Genomic DNA, 23,029 nt, shown 5'->3' with positions numbered 1-23,029 from the left:
CATCAAGGAACCTTAAGCTCCTATAAAAACTGTAAAATCGCTTTGGCTAATTTAGTTCGAAAACAGACACTGAGGAAGCCTGCAAGTCGTAGGCGAAATACGTATCTGTCATTGAATAAAATACACATAGTAGAATTAAATTGGATAAGTTTTCTTATTTTTATTTTTAGGTTTCGTATTCTACTAAGACGCTCCAAAAACTTCAGTCAATCATTGCACTTTAGCACTTTTGACAATTATTAACAATTTTGCTTTCAAGTGGAAACCCCTTCCTGCTTTCCCTAAGGCTTCTTGAAGAACGTCATTCAGAAAAAAAACATAAAAACATCAATTGCGGTACCATGGATTGACGCTCGGGGGCTTCTCCGAAATGAAAAATTCCAAAACGAAATGAAAGTATATTAAATTATCTCATGTTTGACCCATCCTTTTTTAAAATTCGAACGCATAACAAAATGGTGGACATTCAAACATAAAAGTCAGGTTTTTAGTCAAAAAAATTGACTTTAAACTTTTCTAATAAATACAAAAATTGCAATATCGAAAAAGATGGGTGAAACAATAGATAACTTTATTAGCTTTAAAACCAAAAAAGAAACAAGATAATTGCTTGAGCCGTTCTTGAAATATTTATGGTACCGACTTTGAAAACGTATATGGTTTCGAGAAAAACAGCATTGAAGTTTTTATTCGCTGTGCAATCGTTCCAAACATGCACGATGCGAATAGCTAGAGTAGGGCGGGGCATAAGTGCGATGTTTGAATTTGTCATCAATTTTCGCGAGATATAAAGAAGGACAACAACAAAACATATTTTATAGTCATGCAGCTACTCAATGTCTTTACATTCAACTATAAATCATCTGGAATAATAGTGTTATTGAAAATAAATTCTTCATTCCTCTGATCAAGTGCCGATTCGCACTTTTACCCCACTAGCGGGGCAAAAATGCGAATACCGCGGGGCAAAAGTGCGAAGCTTGAATCCATGAAATTAGCACAGCAGTAGCTAACCAAACCATATTATCTTCAATCTGCGGTATGTTTCGGAAAAGAATATTCTCGGTTTACACCTTTCCTATTTTGCGCTGGTGTATTGCAGCCACCAACAGATCGAAACTTTCCCAAACGTTTGTTTTTTGTTTCATCAACGGAAAAACATTCTTTTCCTTCGACCAACATCTGTAGAGCACAGTTTTCTGCAGATCTTCCATTTCTAGTTTCTGTAATATAGTGCCAAAAGCTGTATATAATTAGCTATACATTTTTGCTTCGTCCATGAATCGCAATTTTGCCCCGTCCGTGAATCGCACTATAACTCCGCTAGGCACTTGACGGGGTTTGATTAAATTATGGAAAAGCGAAATAAGAGTTACAAGAGTTTACAAGATAACTCTTTTCGCCGTATTTTCAAAACAGATATGCGAGTGATGTAAAACACTGCTACAAATTTTCAACAAATAATATCCTCCTGTTGATATCGTATTACCCGTATCTAATCTAATCTAATCTAATCTCACACTAACGCAGCCAATTCTTGAAGGCATCCTGGAAAATGACGATTACTTGAATCAATCATTTTTCTTGTCAACGGCCAGGCCAACTGCGCAGCATGTACCGCAGAGAGAATTCCAAGGAATCAAGTGGAACCAGAAAAAATATCTAATTCCATTAAACTCCTTAAATTCAAGGGGAAGGAAGAAAGCGTGGACCTCCCGTACCAAACGCTTCCCGTATACATAGATAATGATTTATTTACAATCGTTGGGAGTATCTTTGCTAATAAAGGTTAAGTGATACTCCGGACCCTCAGGGATGAACTAATGGTATTTAGACCAGAAGCCAGGCTGCAATTGGCCAAGGATATAGCGCCTTATTTCGCTCTCTGAAAATAGATTAGTTTGCCAAAAATATTAGTTTAAATCATATAATACTTGAAAATAAAGTCGTGTGGTTTAATGGTTGCCTAAAACTACATTTGTAAGGTTAGGAACTGAAAACCGCACGACCCCGCACCTCCTAGCTTGGCTACTCAATTATACAAATTGAAGTATTTCCAGGTATGGCCACGTGGAGGCGCTAGGTAGGGGCTTGGGATGGCTAGAGCTATGTTGGGCGCTTCTTCCTAGTTGCCTTCCCCATTTCATACCCTGTTGATATCGTATTACCCGTATAACAAAAAATTACATCAAAACCGCCTTAAAATAACATTTGCACATAACTCAGCTACCATGCTTCGAAGCAATCAAAGTTTTCGTTAGATTCAAGCTGTCAAAGTACTCACCCATTAATGCCAATGTAGTCAATTCACTCGGAATCTGCATTGATAAATCATTAAATCGCACTTTTACCCCTCCTTACTCTATAACTTTGTCAATTTTCGGAATTCATCCAAACGGCTTCAACCACATATGCTCAAAATATTAGTCTTTCGAATTAATTAATTAAAAAAATTCGATTTTTTGGAATTGAAAAAGCGCTATGCCTCCTTAAAACACAACATTGATAGGTTAGCTACAGAGAATATTGATATCAAGTCCAATTCTAAGTCTTGTTTTGAGTTCGATTCCAAATACAGTTTCAAATGCTACTAAAATCTAATTTACAAGTCCATTTTCAAAACGCGAACCCCGAAACGCGCACGTAACACATCACTCGCTCCAGAGTAGCTTTGATCAGCCGGGTCAGTTTATCCGGAAAATCGTACTCGTGCATTATCTGCCATAGCTGTTCGCGTTCAACTGTATCATATGCTGCCCTGAAATCCACGAAAACATTAGGCGTAGGTACGTTGTACTCCCGATAGTATGAAAGTGAAACTTGGTCCGTAGTAGCACAGGTTTCCATAAAGCCCGCGCTACGAATTCTTTTGCTATTGGGGATAGACGACGTAACAAAATTTGAAAACGCACCTTGTAGTCAGCGTTGACCAGCATAATGCTGTGGTAATTACAGCAATCTCGCCGATCGCCCTTTTTGTAGATGGCACCAACCACTCCTCCGGTAGTTTCTCCTCCTCCCAAATCCTTGAAACTGCACCTGTCGACCACCTCACGCTTGTTTGTGACCAGGTTTCATTCCTCGTTCCTACACATATCAGGCCAAAGTTTTATCCTTTACAAGATTGGATCACTTTCTCATAGAACTTGCTCGTCTTATTAGACCGGAATGGTTGTTCTCTTCACAATCTCTGTCCTGCTTCTGGCGCTTTTTCCTCCTCAGAATCGTGATCAACTCATTCCGCGCACATCGATACTTGACCAAATTTATCCTCGTGGCAGTGCTTGGATGGTTTTTCCAAACTTTTTGATTCCTCTCCATCGCTTATTGGCCATCCTTCTCATCGTCTGGTCTGGTCTACCTTTGTGTGTAAGTCTCTCGTCGATCGGCTTCCAATCGATTACTCGATCCTGGGCGAGCGGCTAACGAGCCGTTCAAATGCACCGGTTCACTAGAAAGAGCGTTCAAACGAACAGCTCTTGAAAAAGAACCACGGTTCTTCGAACGTACCCGATATAGCGTTGTTGCAAGTTACACCGTTTGACGGTATCACGAGGATGTAAGGATGGGAGTTGCTGAATAAGAGGCTAAGGACCACTATCGAGTCTATGTTGCGCATTATTCAACCGTTCACTGAACCACCGTTCAAATCCAGCTTCAAGTTTAATTTAAAACGAAGAAAATGAGAGCAAAGACGAAAAAACGATAAGGAAAACGCAAAAGAAATCGAGTGAAAACTGGCCAGAAAAGGAGAAAAAAGATAGAAAAAACGAGGAAAAGAAAAGAAAAAGATACGGGAACACGTAAATTGATAAACGAATACACAAAAAGAGGCAAATGGAGAACTAAATGCACAGAAGACAAACGGGATATAACGAAAAAAAACGAACGTGAGAAGAAAGAAGGAAATGCAGGACATAATAAGAGGAAGAACGAAAACAAAAAATAGAAAAGTAGTTTGCGGTACAGAAAACTGGAACAAGACTGGAAAAGAAAAAAACGGGTCTGAAAGTGAGGAAAAACGTAAGAGAACAGACGAAAAACGGAACAAAAAAGATAGAGCAAGAGCAAAATCACGGAAAAGAATGAAAAAGGGGACAAAAAAGAGGAGAAGGAGGAAACAGCGGAAAAAGACAAAAAAGTGAGAAAACAAAGAAAACGAAACAAACAGTGAGAAGACGATATAAAAAGAGGATAAAAAAGTGACAGAATAGGTGGTAAAACTTGAAAAAAAAGAGAGAAAAATGAGACAAGAAAGGAAAAACAAAACAAGAAAAACTAAAAGAGGAAAAAAGAATAGCGAGTTGGAAAAAAACCGACAGAGGAAACAAAAAAATTCGAAAAAAGAGGTCAACCGGGATATAAAAGAACAAATGGGAATGGGAAATGAATATGGGCTGGGAAAATGGGACAGAAATAGATGAAAAAACCCAGGGAAAACGGATTAAAGAAAAAGGTAAGAAAAAATGAAAAACGGTATAAAAAGGAAAACTGGAGAGCAAAGGGTAAAAGCGTGCTACAAACGGAATATATTCCGAAAAGATAAAAAAGAAGAAAAACAACACAGCTGAAAGAGGAAAAACGGAACAAATGAAGACGAACAACGAGAAGGAGGAGCGTTAGGAAGAGATGGCAACAGGAAATGAAAAAAGGAAAGGTGCAGCAAAGAAGAAAACCGGAATAAAAAGTGAAAAAACGGGACTGGAAAACAGAAAAGACGTAAATTCAACTGCAAGTTATTCAATTCCAATTTTAAGTTCAAGTTCAAGTTTTCAAGTTCAGTTTGAAATAAGACTTCTAATTCTCTTTTAAGTCTGATTTCATGCCTAATTCCAAGTAATGCTTCCAGTCAAAATTATTGAAAATTTCAGTCCATTTTAAAATCCAACTTTAAGTTTAATATCCAGTTCAATTTGAAATAAACCCAAATGAGTTCAAATTTAAGTCTAATTCAGTGCCCTATGTAAATTCCGATTAAATGTCCAAATTCAATTCCAATTTCTAGTCCAGTTCTGAGTTTAATTTATAGTCCAATCCTAACTTCAAAGTTGAAAATCAATTTTAAATCCAATTGTACCTTAAAATCTGGAGTTTTCAACCTAATCGGCCGGTATTTTTGTGATAAATACTAATAGATTTGATATCATACGACTACTCGATTTTCCAGGCTAAAACATTCTTCTGAAAGGCTGCATGCCCCACTTTTCATATTTATGTCTGGGCGCGCTAGTGGGTGGAACAACTTCAAATAACATAACACAAAAAATAATTGAAAGCCTTTCAAAAGGAGGGAGATCAAATGGACGTACCGTTAAGTTTTAATTGAAATGTTGGAGTGTTACGAAATTCCAAAACTTAAACTTCTTAGAAGTTCAGAATTGTTTTTACTCAGAGGAAAATGAGGAATTCAAAATGCCAATTAAAGGTAAAACTCTCACTCAACTCAAGCTATATTGTATGAAGTCGAATCTATTCGTAAAGGATAAGCCTCTCACAAGCATACAGTAGAAATTGTAGAGAAAACAATTAATAAGAAAGAATCCTCTGTTTTTTTCAGTTTCCTCGACTAAGATCCCAAGCAACACAGCTTGTTATAGAATAGTATAACATTACATACATCAGAACTTCTCTATTACCAGAAAAGCGCAAAAAATTGGAGTCTAATCAAACAACAATTGAAAGAAGTATGTATCAGGTTATTTCATTCCATTTTAAAACGTTATTATAGTATAACCTACAACTTGTTCTTCCAGTAGTTGAGATTTAGTAATGGAGATATAATAAAAACTTTGTGTTGACATGTTGACAAAAACAAACATTATTCATTTGATATGAGCTGTCAAATAAATTCATGTTATCACAAAACATTTCAAAACCTTAATAATAACGACACATGTTTTCAAAGTACGTTAATAGTACCCTTAAACGACTACTTTCTTTGAAGAACTTGTTTTGTGTGTTACTTGGGATGGAAAACATTTCAAAGATAAAATTCGGTAAGATTTGAAATATACCACAAACTACTATTTCTTGTAAGCCTATGTACATTGATTATATCCTCAATTTGTTTAAACTTTACAAGATGTTGTTCATTGTCACTGTGAATAGAAAATTTTAGTTTTATGGTATTTTACTAATTTTAAGTCTCACACTTAGATCAAAATCACAGCGAACTAATGCATGCAATTGAAGGTCAGCATTTTAAAGGAACAGACTCTAATTTTGCAGCATACTCGAAAGGAATTTCAATCAGTTTACATTGCACAATAGCATTCCGACGCTCTGTTCGGTTTTCTCACGGCTAGTCACATAAGCAACTACTATTTCACGCTGCGTTGATTCAAAGATTCATCGCCGGATATTCATTTGTTAGCACCTGACAAATTGTAAATGCAAATTTCATCGCAACATGTGTTCACGAACCGTATAGAGCACATAATTATTCCCCTTGAATCGTATTCATATATAAGTTTGATCTTCATTGAATCTATCCTCGTATAAAAATAACAAAACTCCATACTGTTTATGAAAAATTTATTAACACTAATTCATTTCAACTCGATGATCAGTCGAACAGAAATTTTACACTTTTTGGTAAATCTAGAACACCTGAATGACACTAAATCACTGGCGAACATTTCTTCGCCGCCGATCGCGTGATCGTTTTGCGATTTTTTTAGGTTGAGTGTCCCTTCGAAGTGCCTCACTGGGCGATGGAGCTCGCCCTCCGTAAGGCAGCAGATCGATGTTCTGTATGTGAGCCCTCACCGAAGCTCCAGGTGCAAGTCCAACGTACCAATCGCCAACATTCTTGATGATCGTTGAATCTTTCGCAAATTCACGCCAATCTTTTTTTCTGTCCTCTTCTAACTTTTTTCGATCATAGGTAACTTCGGGATAATTCGTGAAATCATTAGCGTTGAAGGTTCCCGGAGCGGACTCGTCAAAATTTGGAAAACTAGATCCGGACGGACCTGACGGTCCACTGGAAATGCTAATATCGAATGGGCCTGACAGTGGCGATTCTTCGGTGGGTTCGTAGTCATACTTTGGTGGGATGAGACCTATAATACTATCATCTTGTCCTTTTCCACCGTAGTCGGAATCTTCGTCGGGAAAGCGTGGATTATTTTCGCTTGATTCGGGTCGATCCGTACTAGAAGGCACTTTGCTGGGTGGTGTAGTAGGTCTCTTTCTGTCGAAATCATCCTCGAATGATGGTCCTTTTGGTCTACCACTATCGTAGCCGTCATGATCTGGCGGTACTCCATCGTAACCGCTTCCCGTAGGCCTTGAGCTGTCGTATCCTGATCCGGAAGGGCGGGTGTCGTCATATCCGGCTGCCGTTGGTCTGGACCCGCTTGGTTTCGGACGTTCCGCTGTGGCTGGAAATGATGCTGGACCAGAAGGAGCAGTGTTGTATGTAGGATTGTTATTATCCGTAACGTCGGTTTGCTCAACGTGGCTGATGCCAAAATTGGTTGCGGGTTGTGCTAACAGATGGCTGCCTGCTCCGACTGTGCTTTGAACTACTTTATAACCAATACCAGCGCCTGCGATATATTGAACAGTTCGTTGAATTCCTTTGTCATCCAAAAAAGAGTACGAACCCCTAGTAACTCCGTCCGGACCTGTTGTTTCCGATCGTCGTTGATCCGGACCTACCGATAGCAACCTGAAAAATACGTGATCATAAGTTTTTTAAAAGAACTATTACTAACTCAACATATCCTACTTATACTGGCCAGACCCACTGGGACCGTTTTCAAAGGCCACCTTGCCCCGAACTTGTTTGTGGGTCTTGTACAGAGGGCTCTCATACGCCAGCGTATTAGGTGCATCTGGTACGGGATTTGCCACCTCAAATCCTGTTCCAGAACCGGCTGAATAGCGAACCGAATGCTTCTCTCCAGCGTCATCGACGTACGAGTACAATCCATTGACTCGCCCGTTGCTGTCGGCTCCCTCCCGCCGCTGGTAGTTACGTGTTTTGAACTGAAAATCGTAAGTGGGATCGTCGTATGGATCCGCCAGTGGATCCTCCGGGTTTCCTATCGGCCCTCGGGGTACCTGGGAAAGGCTCTGCTTTCGGTGTATTTTCGGACCACGAGCACGGAAGCTAGAGAGAAAAAGATACGTTTTGAAACAGCGAATATTCGCAAACATAATATTTATAAATCTATTTTACAAAGAATGCTAAACTATTTATGTAATTGACATCACGACATAAATATTTATTACAATATTTATTTAGTAATACTAATTATATGATGTATGACGATGTATGATTTCAACAAGATGCGCTTTGTATATACCATGTGAAACAACGGACAAATTAAAAGGCTAGTTTGGTAAGCAATTAATCTCTCGTTTTGGACCTGTTGGTCTCCCAAACTTTGTGATCTGTCCGTCGGCAAAAAGTAAGGCACACAAAAGTGGTCGCCAAAATCGGATGTTCTTTGAACTTTCAGGAAATAAATTTATGGTTAGGTTTCTACGTCATTAGATTTCCTCTCTTGAACCGAATACCCGCACCTTGCCCTTGACACTACTCATAAGGTTTTGGGTAATGAGAGGACCGACTTCTTTTGATAATTTTAACTATAGGTTATTCAAAGCCAGCTTGTTCTTCAACACTTAAGTGTTTTGCGGAGCCTGGCCTTTATGATGACCCAAAACTTTTCAATCGGGTGAACTTCCGGCCAAGGTGAGTTAGGTGATAGTTGATCTAGTTTTCACAGTTTGTAGAACAGAAGGGCGCGGAGCGATTGGTTAGCAACCATCGACGTTGTTTATACACATTCAACAGTTTCCGCTTTGAAAATTTCGGTGATCGTCAAGGGTAACCCAACGGGGGCGATAAACATCAGAAAATGTCTTGACCAAGGTTAGTCAAGAGAGGTTTTCTGATGTTCAAATTTGTTTTTCACCCCCGCTGGGTTACCCTTGTTGATCACCGAAATTTTCAAAGCGGAAACTGTTGAATGTATAAACAACGTCGATGGTTGCTAACCAATTGTACCGCGCACTTCTGTTATACAAACTGTGAAAACTAGATCACCTATTTTAACTCACCTTGGTCTTGACTAACCTTGGTTCCGGCGAGTTCAATGGGTTGACGTATTTTGGTACAAAAATAAAGCAAAGCCGTTGGATTAAACATCCTTTCCAAGACTTGACTCTTCTTAATCCACAGACTTTGCAGCCGGCTATTAGAGTACAGGACAGTGTAAAAATCCTACTGATTCTATCTAGCTGCACCGCCTAACCGAGATTCGAACATACGACGACTGGCTTGTTAGACCGGTATCGTACCCCGAAACCATCTAAGCGGCTTTTAGTACAAAAACAACATTTGTTATCTCTGTACTCTTCCAACTAGCTGACCCGACAAACTTTGTATTGCCACAAATTAAACTGTGTTGTACATAAATCGTGAATCTCGGATGACTTTTGTTGAGTTTCGCAAGTTTCTGAGGAGTTCATGGGTGGTTTAATATGCATATTTTCCTTACAGTAAAATAGAAAACAACTCCCCCCCCGAATACCATTTTGCGTAACACCACTTCAAGGTTGACGCGGAATTTAAAGTTTCGCGGAAGACCATTTCGCGAAAAACCTTACGCGGGATGTACCATTTCACGGAAAATGTTTTCGTGGAAAGTATCACTTCGCAGGGGTTATCCTCTCCTTACTCGTTGTCGCTCGTTCAGGCCCAACTAAAGGCAAGTAATAGAGGTCAGTAGACCTAGGAAAAGAAATAAACCTATATAGAGGTGATCTCTGTGGGGCTTTCCGACGACGGGTCGCCGGCAACACCGGCCGTCTCGCCCTTCATCATCTAGTGTTACTATTGATAGTTTTTGGTGGTCTTGTTATTGACTACTGTTTTATGGAAGAGTCTAAAATTTTTCGAGTTCGATTAGTTTTTGAGTTACGCAAAAATTTCTGTTTTATTTGTATGAGAGTGCTTATGCCCCTACCCTAGGGGTAACGGGTCTAAAACCATCATAAAAAAAATCCTGTCTCCAAAACCTCCCATATTTGGTTCCATTTACTTGATTAGTTCTCGAGTTATGAGGAAATTTGTATTTCATTTGTATGGGACTCCCCCGTCCTAAAAAGGGGAGGGTTCCTAATTCATCATAGAAAAAATTCTTGCCTCCAAAAACCCCCACATGCCAAATTTGGTTCCATTTGATTGATTAGTTCGAATTAGTTCCTCGAATTATGAGGAAATTTGTATTTCATTTGTATGGGATTAAAGGAGGGTGGGGTCATAATTCCCCTCCTAAAGAGGGGAGGGATATCAATTCACCATAGAAAAAATTCTGGTCTCCGAAAACACCCACATCCCAATTTTTGTTCAATTTGCTTGATTAGTTCTTGAGTTATGAGTAAATTTGTATTTCATTTGTATGGGAGCCCCCCCCCCCCACTCTTAGTAAAGGAGGGGTCTTTAACCATCCTAAGAACCTTCCCTGGCCCCAAAAACCCCTACATACAAACTTTCACGCCGATCGGTTCAGTAGTTTTCGATTCTATAAAGAACATACGGGCAGACAGTCAGAAATCCATTTCTATAGGTATAGATTTGTATGGGAACCCTCCCCCTCTTAGTGGGGGGGGGGTGTTTCTAACCATTATAAGAACCTTTTCTGACCCCAGAAACCCCTACACGCAAATTTTCACGCCGATTGGTTCAGTAGTTTTCGATTCTATAAGAAGGAACATACGGACAGACAGACAGACAGAAATCCATTTTTATAGATATAGATAAAAGTTGAAATCAACATAACGTACAGATATGCATACTCTTCCGTACTGGAGGCGACATACGCGACGAGGAATAATTATTCGCGTTTCATCCATATAAGTATTTATTATATGGGTCATTCCATCTCAACCGTACACAAAAATCGGAAAAATTGGATCTGACCATCAGCGATTTTAACCAAAGTTGGAACAATTTTTCATTCCGACCCCACAACCAATTTCCCAAAGTTTTGCGCCGATTGATCAATCCCCCTAGCAGTGGCGCTACTTCCTTTTTTACAGATTTTCAAAAAAGTCATTTGTATGTATATGTAATGTAGAATCTGTAAAAAAGGAAGTAGTGCCACTGCTAGGGGGATTGATCAATCGGAGCAAAACTTTGGGAAATTGGTTGTGGGGTCGAAATAAACAATTATGCCAACTTTAGTTGAAATCGCTGATGGACGAATCCAAACCTTGTGTACGTTTGTAATGGAATGACCCATATACGACTATATCCGATTAAGCGCGACTCACTCCGTACTGCTATACAATTCTATGCTGAAAATCGTACGTGTGCCAGTTAATCAACCTGGGCGTACTTTATTAAGCTTTAGTTACGATTCCGAATTCCGAAGCTTCGAAGAATACAAAATGATTGGTTTGATGGTGAATGCCAACAAGCGGTGGAGAGAAAGAAAATTGCTCCGAAAAATTATCTGAGTGTTGCCACTAGAGAGAAATTGGCCAAATACCGACGAGTTAGGATCCAGTTGACTACGATCCTGAGGAGTGAAAAGTGCTAAAAGGAGGACAGAGATCATGAAGAATTACAACAACTGTTTCGAGCTAATGACACGCGCAAGTTTTACACATAAGGACTATAGTCCGAAACCATACATGAATAGGGACGCGAAAGGGAACCCAATCACAATCGAGCGTGAGGTGGTCGATAGGTGGAAGCAGTTCTTCGATGAACACCTCAATGGTGAAGTTACAAAGACGCGAAATGGAAGGTAACCTAGGAGTGCCCATGGAAGATAGTAATGGACCTGATCTCCAAGAAGTCAAAAGAGGAATCGGGTTGCTGAAGACCAACAAAGCCACTGGTAATGGTAACGAAAGCCTACCAGCAGAGCTTTATAAACATGGTCGAGAAATGCTGGCACTGGCTCTACACTGGGTAATTTCCTAGATTTGGAAGGAGGAGAAGCTACCGGAGGAATGTATAGAAGGAGTGCTTTGTCCCATCTTAAAAAAGGTGATAGACTCGTATGTTGCAAATATAGCGGCATAACGTTGGTAAACGCCGCCTACAAAGTACTCTCCCAGATCCTGTTAACCCGGCTGTCACAAGTATTCGTAGGGAATTATCTGGCAGGCTTCATGGGGGCTCGGGCCACTGCGGACAAAATTTTTCCCAACCGACAGATCTTGCAGAAATGTCGGCAATACAATGTGCCATCGCATCACATCTTTATTGATTTCAAAGCATCATACGATACAGTCGACCAAGACCAGCTATGGCCGATAATGCTTGAACACGGTTTTCCGGATAAACTAACGCGACTGATCAGAGCTGTATTAGATAGAGTGATGTGTTTCGTACGCATCTCGAGGATACTCTCGAGTCCCTTTGAGACGCGTCGATGGTTAAGACACGGTGACAGTTTATCCTGCTTGCTGATCAACATCGCTCTTGAGGGGTTGATCCGACGAGCGGACATCGAAACGAGAGGCACGATTTTCACCTCCTCCAGTAGCCCAAGCAACAATGTGAGTTTTATTGTACTCTTATGGTGGTCTTCAAGACTAGTTTTGGTCTTAAATGCCATCATAAGAGTGTGATAAACCCCAAATTGTTACTTGGGAATCCCTTTGCAGACTTTGCAGATGATTTTGATATAATAACCAGGAACGTTGCTACGACGGATCTATGACAGACTGAAAGCAGAGTCTAGGACGATTGGACTAGAAATGTATGCGTTGAAAACCAAATACATGAAAGCAACAGGCTCACTGGAGAGTGGAGACAAGCGCTTGCCTCCTACAGACGGTAACCGTTGACGGAGACGTATTAGAAGTGGCAGATGAATTCGTGTATTTGGGATCGCTGAAATCGCGGACAGCAACACTAGTAAGGAGATTCAGCGGCGCATTCAAGCGAGAAATCGCGCCATTTTTGCCCTTCGCAAAACACTACGATCAAGAAGTATACGACGCCGTTCGAAACTGACAATGTACAAAACCTTATCAGACCAATCGTTTTTTATGACACGTTGTAAGGATGCCAGAAAGAAAACAGTGCAATGAAATCAGTTCCCTTCAAGCCTTCAACAACCCCACCGGCATCGGGAACAGACAGGCTCAACGTGCAAGATGGCTCGACCTAATCAAAAGTTTGCGACTTCTGAAACAACAAGGAAATTACATGGGAGCATGTAAAAATCAGCGAAACCTTACTGATAACTACTTAGTGAAATTATTGCTTACTGATGACTATCGGTAGTTAATGATAATTTTCCCATCCCTATTCTCTTGAGAGGCCACAGGTTATAGGCTACAATCTTCGCAAGCGACAGATTGACTGCATTCAAAAAACAATCAAATAATCGGTTTTGAAGCGCAAGTTGAATGTGGAAGGTGTACGCATTCACGCAGTCGCAGTCAACTTACGATTCCTTTTCAAGCCTTGATCGAGACAACGGGATGGAATTCTTCGAAAATGACGTCCATCCGCCAAACTGCCCTCAATTCCGTTCGATTGAGAAATTTTGGCCAAGTGTCAACCAGAAGTTGAAGAAAAGTGGAAAGGTGAATCGGAATGCGACAGAGATGAAGAGATGGTGGTACGAAATGACCACTCAGGTTAGCCAATTCCGAAATATGACGAGTGGTATTCGAAGAATGATTTCATGATTTCATTAGCTCCAAATCGGAATAATTTTTTAGCATAAAGTGCAATAAGTGACCTTCATTTTGAGTACTCAACATGTTTATTTCCATATTAATGGTACCGAGATACTTCCGTTTTTTACGTACAGATATTAAATGACTCAAGCTTCAGTTATTGTTGTGAGAAACAACATTAAAATAGAATAAGGAATTAATTCACTGAGGCTTTTCAAAAGTAATTTTCAGCAGAATCGGACATAAAGTTTAAGGTACATGTTACTTATCAAATTATGTTATGTAAATTCCAAATTGCAAATTTTTTTTTAAATTTTATTAAATTTCTAAAAGCATTATCACCAATCTAAATTATTTTTATTAATTTTAATATTCAGGATCGTTTCCAGCTTTAGAAAATTATTTAACAAGACTATTTACTCGGGTACTAAATTACCAAAATGCATAATTGGGGTCACGATTTCTGAATTTCGCATCGCATTTGTTGAATAATTTTTAGAAAATTTTTAAAACAGTTTTCAAATTCAGAAAAAAAAATTAATTATTTTAATCATAAAATGTCGAAAAATTATTGCAATTTCCGCACGTAGGGTAAGAAACGAGTTAAGCAGTGTTACCTATTTTAATCAGTTGAACATAAATGATCCGAAAATGCACTTTTTTATTCATATTTTCAAAATCTTTTGATAGGATCATCTTCACAAATCACTTAATCATACATTTGATTCACACAAACACAATTTACTGGGTATCCGACAAGAAATATGATGAATTAAAAATTGTTGTCCAAAAACGTACATTTTTCAGCTGCTCTTCAGCAATCGCCACCTCGCTACTAACGAATTCATCAAATTTTCAGCACTGATTACAACCACTCTGAAAGTCAAGCACTCAATTGTCACATACCATATTATTCAGTCTCTTTTTTTCTATTATCTAAGGCTTTGTCACTAGCCAAAAGTTTTATTATTTTCTAACAAAACTGAAAACAAATTCTGAATTGACGGAACCTGTTCACCACTAGCAGCAGCTGCAGCACACCTGATGAACTATCGTGTTGCCAAGACACTGTTTCGGTTCTGGAAATAAGAATTTTAAGTTTGAAATTACCTGAAACCTCCTATGGTGAAAACGTGGTTCAATACTTTCAAGAGAAATGTATGTTCATAATTAATTTTTCTTTATTAAAAACAACACAAAAGACAGCTTTTTCAATAATTTTCGAAGATTTTCTCAGTGATTTAATAAAGCAACGATGTGTTTCAATGTTATATGCTTTGATAACACTCTTCTGATCGTTTGTACTCGGATCGTTTGTATGTTTACCTCTTTTGTTCTCCCACCATCCTTATGAACAGCGAGTGAGACGTCAAGCTCGCAGTTTCCCATAAGAACACCAGAGAATAAAAGAGATGACGAATACCGTTTGCCGAACGGTGCGGTGAGTGTATGCCCCGATAAACAATTTAGACAGATGGCATTTTACGCATCTATGCCGATACGCTATGCCGATTACGCATCAGATGCCGATTAGTAGGTCGCGGATAGGAAGCGAACTTACTGAATAGGGGGAAAAGTTCGAGGGATTTTTTAGCGGGACGTAAAAAAATTCAGATTTCAGGATTGCTTAAAATAGCACCTTGCGGGTGAAAATGGGTTCGGTGTGTTCAAAATTAGTTCCGCCGCTCCAACTTTTAAAGCGAAAAATCAAAAGTTTAGCTCAACAATAGTGTCTTCCAATGGTAACAGCTTGAAGAACTAAAGATAGCAAGAAGATTGGTATGCTGATATCCCCCACTTAGTCAACCCATCGCTTGTAATAAGGTAAAACAATCAGTGACCCGCTTAGACTGCTTAAAACTAGTTCTTTACCCTACATTAAAGCTTACATTGAAAAGCTTAATGATGACTCTAAGGTGACATGCACACCAAAGATGTTTTAATGCACTTAATTAGAATAAGTAAAGTTATATTTGTTTTACTTGATAATCAAACCATTTAATCTTCAACGAAATCTAGATATTAATGAATCAGTACTTTACTAAACGAACACTGATTTAATGTCTGTACACGTGTAAATGGCACAAAACGTTTCACTATTGTCGTTTTATACGGCGTACTGATCTGCACACAAATTTAATTCCCACATAAAGTTGCTTTGAGAAAAACACCCAGTGCACAACAATCGAGCTACGATGATACTCCAGATGTTCAAAAAATGAAAACGATTCAAGCGCACTCCATTAAACAAACGGCCTCCGTGGGTGAGGGACACTCGGTTATAAGTTCAATGTCATGACTTTTTGTTGTAACGAGCCTTTCACTTCTGTTCTAAAACAGCCAGAAGAACAATAAACCAGCCAAGGGTGGATACTTACCCTCTTGGACCGGCAGTGTATACAGTTTCCTCTACACGACCAGTATCCGGTTGACGGCTTCCGTACCGTCCTCTTACTACGGTTTTCGGATTACCGCTAGCCGTATGGTAATGTCCTCCAACATCCGAATTTTTCAAACTGCAACAAATGAACATGAAATCAACACACCACTATTCAGTGAACACACTATCCCGCAATTACCCAAAACTAAACGATCCATCACTGTTTATATGGTTGAAATCCGATTGATCAGGTCGAGCTAAGGTTACACAAACCAATAATACACTGATGGCTAACAGTAGCTTCATTGTTTTTGGAAGTCTCCGTCTTTCGGGTAATCACCAATAAGATAGAACATTTATCAATAATTTATCCTTGCAGGTGTAGAACACAGTCCGTAACACTCGAAAAACCCGCTCGATTGTGATGACGCCCGCGCTTTTCCACCGGTCAAATTTCAATTCTCAACTAACTCGTACCGGCGCTAAATCACTTCTTTATATACATTTTCCCATTGATGCTAATTTCCTTGCTCGCATATTTTCCTAGCACCCCTAGAAAAACCTTGCTTCTAGTGGTCACCCACAAGTTGCTATAGACCCGGCTGGACGTTTGCCGGGCCGCGCGCCACCACCGCCGTTCGCTCTATTCTCAGATGCGTTCGACCTGCGGCTATTATAGTTTTGAAGATTTTAGATTAAAACTGAATGTTTGCCGCGAGAACTTCTCCACCGCCCGGCAGATTCGGAAGCACGTCTGCTTTGGTCTGGCGGAAGTTGGGGAAGGGCGGAAGATTGTAGGTGACGGCCCAAAGAGATTCCACGATACTAGCCAGCTGTACCATCTTTTAGAGCGCTATGACGCGCTTTGTATGTCGGCATTATGGTCAGCCAGTGTAGAGCCCCCTGAATGCATGCTGGAATGTGAGTTCGTTATGGTCAAAACCGAGTTTTCTAAAGCATGGAACGTTTTATGAATGAAAAATAATGTCCACCTTGAAGCACGCTGTTCAGTATTATTAGAGAAATAGTGATTATGAGTTTACACACAATTCACACCCCGTTTACAACAGGGGGAGGTGAAAATGGAAACGATGTAGATCTTTGTCCAAAAGCTACAAGCGATTAAGCTAAGCGTAATCGCGCAGCGATCACTAATTTGATGTCGTCCAAGTTAAAGTTACACCTGAGTAATTATATGTTTGCAATAATTGAAGTTTTAATATCTTAATGAACTCATTCTAAAATTTATGTTGGTATTATATTGTATTGGGAGCATTTACTTTTTAAAAAAATTATCGAATCAATATGGAACGCCTGTTACTGATTTGTGCTAACGTAAGAAATGGTATTTATTTTATCGAGAGAGCTATACTTTTCGTTATATGTCGGCATTATTGAGCTCAAACCTCAAACGCGGATGATTGAATGAACAAGGTGCAAAGTTTCATCCACTTAGTGGTACAACGGGAATAACATATAAAAGGGCGCATTTAAAATTTAATTAAAAATAGAAACAATCTGTTTCAGTGTAAAATGAATAAAATTATTTTCAAGCACAAATAGAATCCTAATTATAGAATTTGTTTCAATTGAATAAATATTAACGCATATAATGTCTCAGGAAAAACAATTATTCCACTATTGGATACAAAATCTGTGAATGAAATACGTCACATGTCCAACAAACTGATACGGATGTCCTTTCCAAACAGCCATTAATCATACCGACTGTATTTGCAGCCAATATTAGACAAACCAACCATCCGTTCCAACCACACTTCAAAGCGAGACCCGCTTCCTGTTCACTGCTTTAACAGCTTATATCCGCCTCCAAACGAAGACAGATCATTCCAACCCTTCAAAATGCCACTGTTGTTGTGTGTTGGCTTTTCAAAATTACACGAAAATGTTCAAATCGCCATAGAAGAAAAATATTTACGTACGCCAGCTTCATCGCTAGTAGGTAAGGTACCACCTCCCACGCCATTGAAGAGCGAGACCATAATCTCATTGGTTCAATCTTTGCGCATCTTCTGCATTCACGGCCCATACAAGCGGCTATGCGCCGGCTCAGTCACCATCACATGAACTGCTTTTATCGTAAACCGACGACCGACAAAACAATTGAGAATTATGATGAATACACCCTTGACTTGTTTCCCGAAAATGCAAACTAATGTGTAGAGTATTTGGATGTAATGTAGACCCTTATTTCTGTTATACCATCGTGAAAATTGTCATGATTTTTTTAGTAAATGCAAGATTGTTAATTTCTCAGTTTAATTTATTAAAGTAGTTTTCCATTAAATGCAAGGATGCAGAATAAAAAATCTCAACTCAACTTATTCATTGCAGTAAGGCTCAAAATAGAACCAATACTACCCCACAACCCTTCGGGGGGTGATGATCACCTTAGCCACCTATAGCACCTCCACGGTTGCAGGTCTACAGCATGACGGTCAGGTCATCTGCTATATCGCGAAAACTCATTCACTAAAACCGTAAACTTTTAGATGAACCTATAGATTCTTACACGCGATGTGTGATCCATAGACGCCCTTCCCCTTTCGCGTCGCGTTTACAACCGCTCATCCGCCGTGGTCGACCGTAATGTGCTGTTATCGCGACGAAAAATTATGCGATCTACGAATATGAGGCTGCATCCAACCAGACATCCAACCGTAACGCGCATCTTAGCTGGCACAGTAGTTGTTTGTTTAATAGCGAAATAAGAAGCTCAATTGTAGGTGCAAACGGCATCCGCTCATCACCGCCGGTGGTGGTTATCGATCACAATACATCTTCCCATTCGTATGCAGTCATAATTCAGACAAGCACACATTATTCAACCGATGATGCCCAAAGCAAATAATTGGTGTCCGATGAAGTTGTACACTTCCAGTTATCATACAGCATTTTTGGAGCAACCTTTGGGGCATTTCTTTCAGTCATATAGCCCTAGTTCTGGTGAAAAGGACAAAGAGATACAAAGTAGGTCAGAAATGATATCCTGTAACATTTTTGCTCTATTTAAACAAAAAAAGAACATATAGAGCATTACGAAATATATACTTAAACGTCAAAAAAAAATTGTGGAAAAAGGCAGTTCAAAACAAAGACGGCTTTTTAAACCAATCCAGAGTTCGTCGCTTCATTGAACAGCATTGAAGTCACATATACTTTCAGTAGAAAAATATGGTTTTTACAATCAACAGGTCGAGTTGGTTATATGCAAAATATTCTAGCTCGTATTTTGCATATAAACCTTTTTTAATTTAAATTGCAATAATTTATAGCAATTACCTATAACATACCAATATAGACAATAGTTAGCTAAAATTGGATAAAAATTGTTTTTCACTGCTAAAGAAAGTATAGCTACCCAAGTGGCACACTTTTGACACTTTTAGTTGAAGAAACATATTTACGACTGAAATTGGTTCTAAATCAGTTGCCACAACAACTGCTTTATAACAACTGTGCTAATAGGGTATAGTATAGTATAGAATAATAACCTAAATCGAGCACTAAACTGTTAAAAACAACTTCCTCGTTTCTGCTTAAACGGTAACAACCAAACAGTTGTAATCATTGTTGGTAAATAAATGGTTTCGTAGCTGGTAACATTGACAAAATTTACCAACTGCCCGCGACGCGATGGAGCCCGAAGGCAATTGCCGAAAAACGGTATGCCACCATTGTTTTGAGTTGATTCAACCCTGAATCGGATCTCAGACAAAGCAGTCAAAGCTCAAAACAATTAACTAATGACTTAAATTAAATGAGGAAAATGGTAGGCATAACTGTTACAATTATAAGATTGAATGCTTAAAACAGTAAAGTGCTGCAGCATACGGCAAATAGAGCGTTTGTTTATTTTTTGTTTCTTCAGAAGTCGGTGAATGCGGAACAGATACAGTTAAAGATTAGTCGATGACGAGGGGACTTCCGGTACGTAAAAATGGTTCATTGTGCTCGTGGGAAGCTATGCGAACCTTGAACGAATTGTTCGATAAAATTTAAACAGCCTTATTATACAGGCAATACCTATACTTTTATTGCGCTATTGTAATTCATGATCGAAATTCGCGCATCTCCGAGGTAATTTGTTGACCCTCTATCCGGTAAGGCCGTTAGAGTCGGCCTTAACCTGTAGACAGCCTTAATTTTGTTCGCTTTGTTTTGAATAGACAATATGAAAAATGTGTTCAGAGCAGATTTCTTGACATTTGGTAGGGTATGTTGCTACATCGTCGTAATTGCCTATTCCCGTCCTATCCAATACAAATTATTAAAAATATCAGAATTTTTACGACACACAACGCAAAACTAGTTATTCCCTAAAATTTTAGTTTGTTATCTATCACATGCGATCAATCAAAGTGAGCGGAGATCTATTTAAACCCTTTTTATCATTGAAGAAGTCCTACCAGCCAAATTTCCTACATTTTTTCGTGCGACGAAGATGTCGACTAATCGCTTTAATTTCCGTCATTCATAAATGAAAATAACTCACGCAAGGCATTGTCGTTATTCTATAGCCAGGAAAACTTGCCTGATCTGCAGAAATTTTGTAGAATAACATTTTTCATGATGTCCTACACAAATACATGCGCGTTAGCTTCGTAAACATTGTTGAGATTTTTACTTCGGACGATGAAAAATTTTGATGGACGGATTTTAAAACGGTACGACGGATTTTAGAAATAAAGCCAGTTGCGTAATTTCAATAATATGCTTTAATAGTCGCTTTTCAGTGATTTCAAAGTTCACGGATCGGAAGGTAAGTGTGTTTTAATCAAATCAGCACCAGAATTTTTGGAGTATTAATGAAATCCATCCAACAAATGATGAAAATTAGAATGGCTTTACTTATTACGACGGGAATTAGAAAATAACCCTATCAATAGTATAATATTCTGTCCATGCGTTCAAGAGTTATCATTGCATTTCAAAACTAAAATTCAGCATTGCGAAGAGAAATTATTCATTTAATTATGGCCATATTTACTTCTGACGAAAATGGATATTTAAAACGAAATGATCGGCGATTTGGTTCTGATTTGAACATATACCTGGGTAGAGCGTCGGACATAAAACAAAACAAATTTAGAATATTTCGTTCAGAAAAATATTGTTGCATGAAAATCAAAACTTGTGCTTTTTTGAGTGTACTTTCATAAAAATTTGTTACCCGATTTGGATTTGATGAAATCTCAAACCTTTCTTGGAATACTGCGATCAGAATCGCAGAAAGCCAGAAAGCGTTTAGAAGTTTGTCAATTCAAAGTGGAAATGTTCATCCATCCCTCCCCGTGTGTTTTTTTGATGGAAATGGAGCACGAAGTTACACAAGCAGTTTTACTTGACATTATAATTGATATTTTACGTCTCATTCTCTCGCTTCACCACTCTGTTCCGGTTTTTCCGGTCTCGTTTTTCTGACTCTTGCTCTCAGTTTCATTCCGTTTTTACTCTTTCTGTCCCGTGTATCGTGTTGTTCCGTGTTTCATGTTTTTCTTCTTGTCTCATGTTTTCTTATTTTCAGTTGTGTTTGTCCCATATTTTTCATTCGTTTTGTTATTTTGATTCCTTTTTTCCGTCTTTTATCTTCTCTCTTTCTTTTTTTCGTCTTCAGGGTTTGTCGCTTTCTAACTATTCTTATCTTTTTTCCTTTTCTTTTTCTTCTTCGTCTGATCCATTTTTTCTCTTTTTGATACTATTTTTGGTTCCATTTTTTCCCTCTCCTCTCTGGCTTTACTATCTCATCTTCCGTTTTTCGTCATTTTCTTGTCCGTTTTACCTTTTTCCATTCCGTTTTTCTTGTTTTTCATTTTTTCTTTTACTTTTTCATTTACCCGTTTCTTGTCCTATCATTCTGCTTCTATATCCCATTTAAGCTCTTTTCCCCGTTTTTTTTTCGGTTCTATATACCGCTATTTTTCTTTTCGCTTTTTGGTTCTTTTGTTTACTGTTCCGAATTCCCGTTCTTGCCTCGTTTTCCCCATTTTTCTCTCGTTTTTCTGTTTTATGTCCGCTGTTTCATCTTTCTCTGTTCCTGTTTTCTTCTATTCCTGTCTCGTTTTTTGCGTTTCTTTTTTCGTCTTTTTACCGTTTCCCTGTTTTTGGACCGTTTTTCTTCTTTTCTGTCTCGTATTTTATCCTGTTTCGACTTTTTCAATATTTTCGGTACCAGCTTTCGTCTTTTTTCTCTTTTTACCTCCTTTTATGTCCCGTTTTTCTTTTTCGCCTATTCCGTTCTTCCTCTTATTATGTTCTCCTCGTTTTCTGTCACGTCCTGTTTTCATTTCAGTTATATCCCTTTTGTCTTCCATTCCTTTTTACTCTCCATTTTTTTCTTTTTGCACTCCCATATTTTTCCTTTTGTTTTCCTCTGTTTCTATCTTTTCTTCCGTTTTTCATCTATACTGTTCAGCCTCCTCGTTTGTTCCTCATTCTTCCTTTTTCTATTATTTATTATTTATTTTTATTACATCAACAGACTTACAAGGTCCCAATGATGCTTTAACTTATTAAAACTAGTGATCAAGTGTATAAATAGTAATAAATTAACACAAATATAAATAAAAACGAGTAAACAAACTAATTAGACCGGCTAAAGAAGCAGCGTTATCGCTGTACGAACAGTGGTGTGACATCACCAACATACCATTATTTCGAAGGGATCTAGGGATCTCAAAAATTTGAGGGCAGTCTATTTTCCCTCGCAGAGTGTCAGCGACTACTGTCTTACCTAACCTACTGCGTGTTATTGCAATAAAAGTTAGGGGGAAGTCCCCCAGTACCGGACACCTAAGAATTTTGACATATATAAAATTAACACTTAGCATTAGGCTTATGCAAATTTGAAAAAAAGTTTATGTCCTGGTCTCAAAACATTGTTGAAGAGGGGGGCAAGAAAAAATAATAACATCAAACCTTCAATAACTAAACAAAAGAGAAGAAACGAGCGTATATTTTTCC

The 23,029-nt window shown here is 38.7% G+C and overlaps 1 protein-coding gene across 1 annotated transcript; it reads right to left on the bottom strand.

The window, feature by feature from the left end:
• Positions 1 to 6,624: 6,624 nt before the first annotated feature.
• Positions 6,625 to 16,401, bottom strand: LOC128736352 (uncharacterized). Its single transcript, XM_053830829.1, has 4 exons — positions 16,245 to 16,401; positions 16,044 to 16,181; positions 7,736 to 8,119; positions 6,625 to 7,675 (listed from the first exon to the last, which is right to left on the bottom strand). The coding sequence occupies exons 1-4, from the start codon at positions 16,349 to 16,351 to the stop codon at positions 6,625 to 6,627; spliced, it is 1,680 nt and encodes a 559-aa protein (XP_053686804.1). The 5' UTR covers positions 16,352 to 16,401.
• Positions 16,402 to 23,029: the final 6,628 nt, after the last annotated feature.

This window comes from Sabethes cyaneus, chromosome 2, assembly GCF_943734655.1.
Source record: "Sabethes cyaneus chromosome 2, idSabCyanKW18_F2, whole genome shotgun sequence".
NCBI lineage: Eukaryota > Metazoa > Arthropoda > Insecta > Diptera > Culicidae > Sabethes > Sabethes cyaneus.
The sequence above is the reverse complement of the archived record's forward strand: the minus strand, read 5'-3'. Positions and strand labels throughout refer to the sequence as shown.

Bases quoted from the DNA above. Each gene is read 5' to 3' on its own strand.
- LOC128736352 (XM_053830829.1), bottom strand. From the start codon at position 16,351: ATGAAGCTACTGTTAGCCATCAGTGTATTATTGGTTTGTGTAACCTTA. The intron at 8,120-16,043 runs GTAAGTATCCAC...TTTTCTCTCTAG, and splicing joins TACACTGCCGGTCCAAGAGG to CTTCCGTGCTCGTGGTCCGA. The intron at 7,676-7,735 runs GTAGGATATGTT...CGTATTTTTCAG, and splicing joins AGTGGGTCTGGCCAGTATAA to GTTGCTATCGGTAGGTCCGG.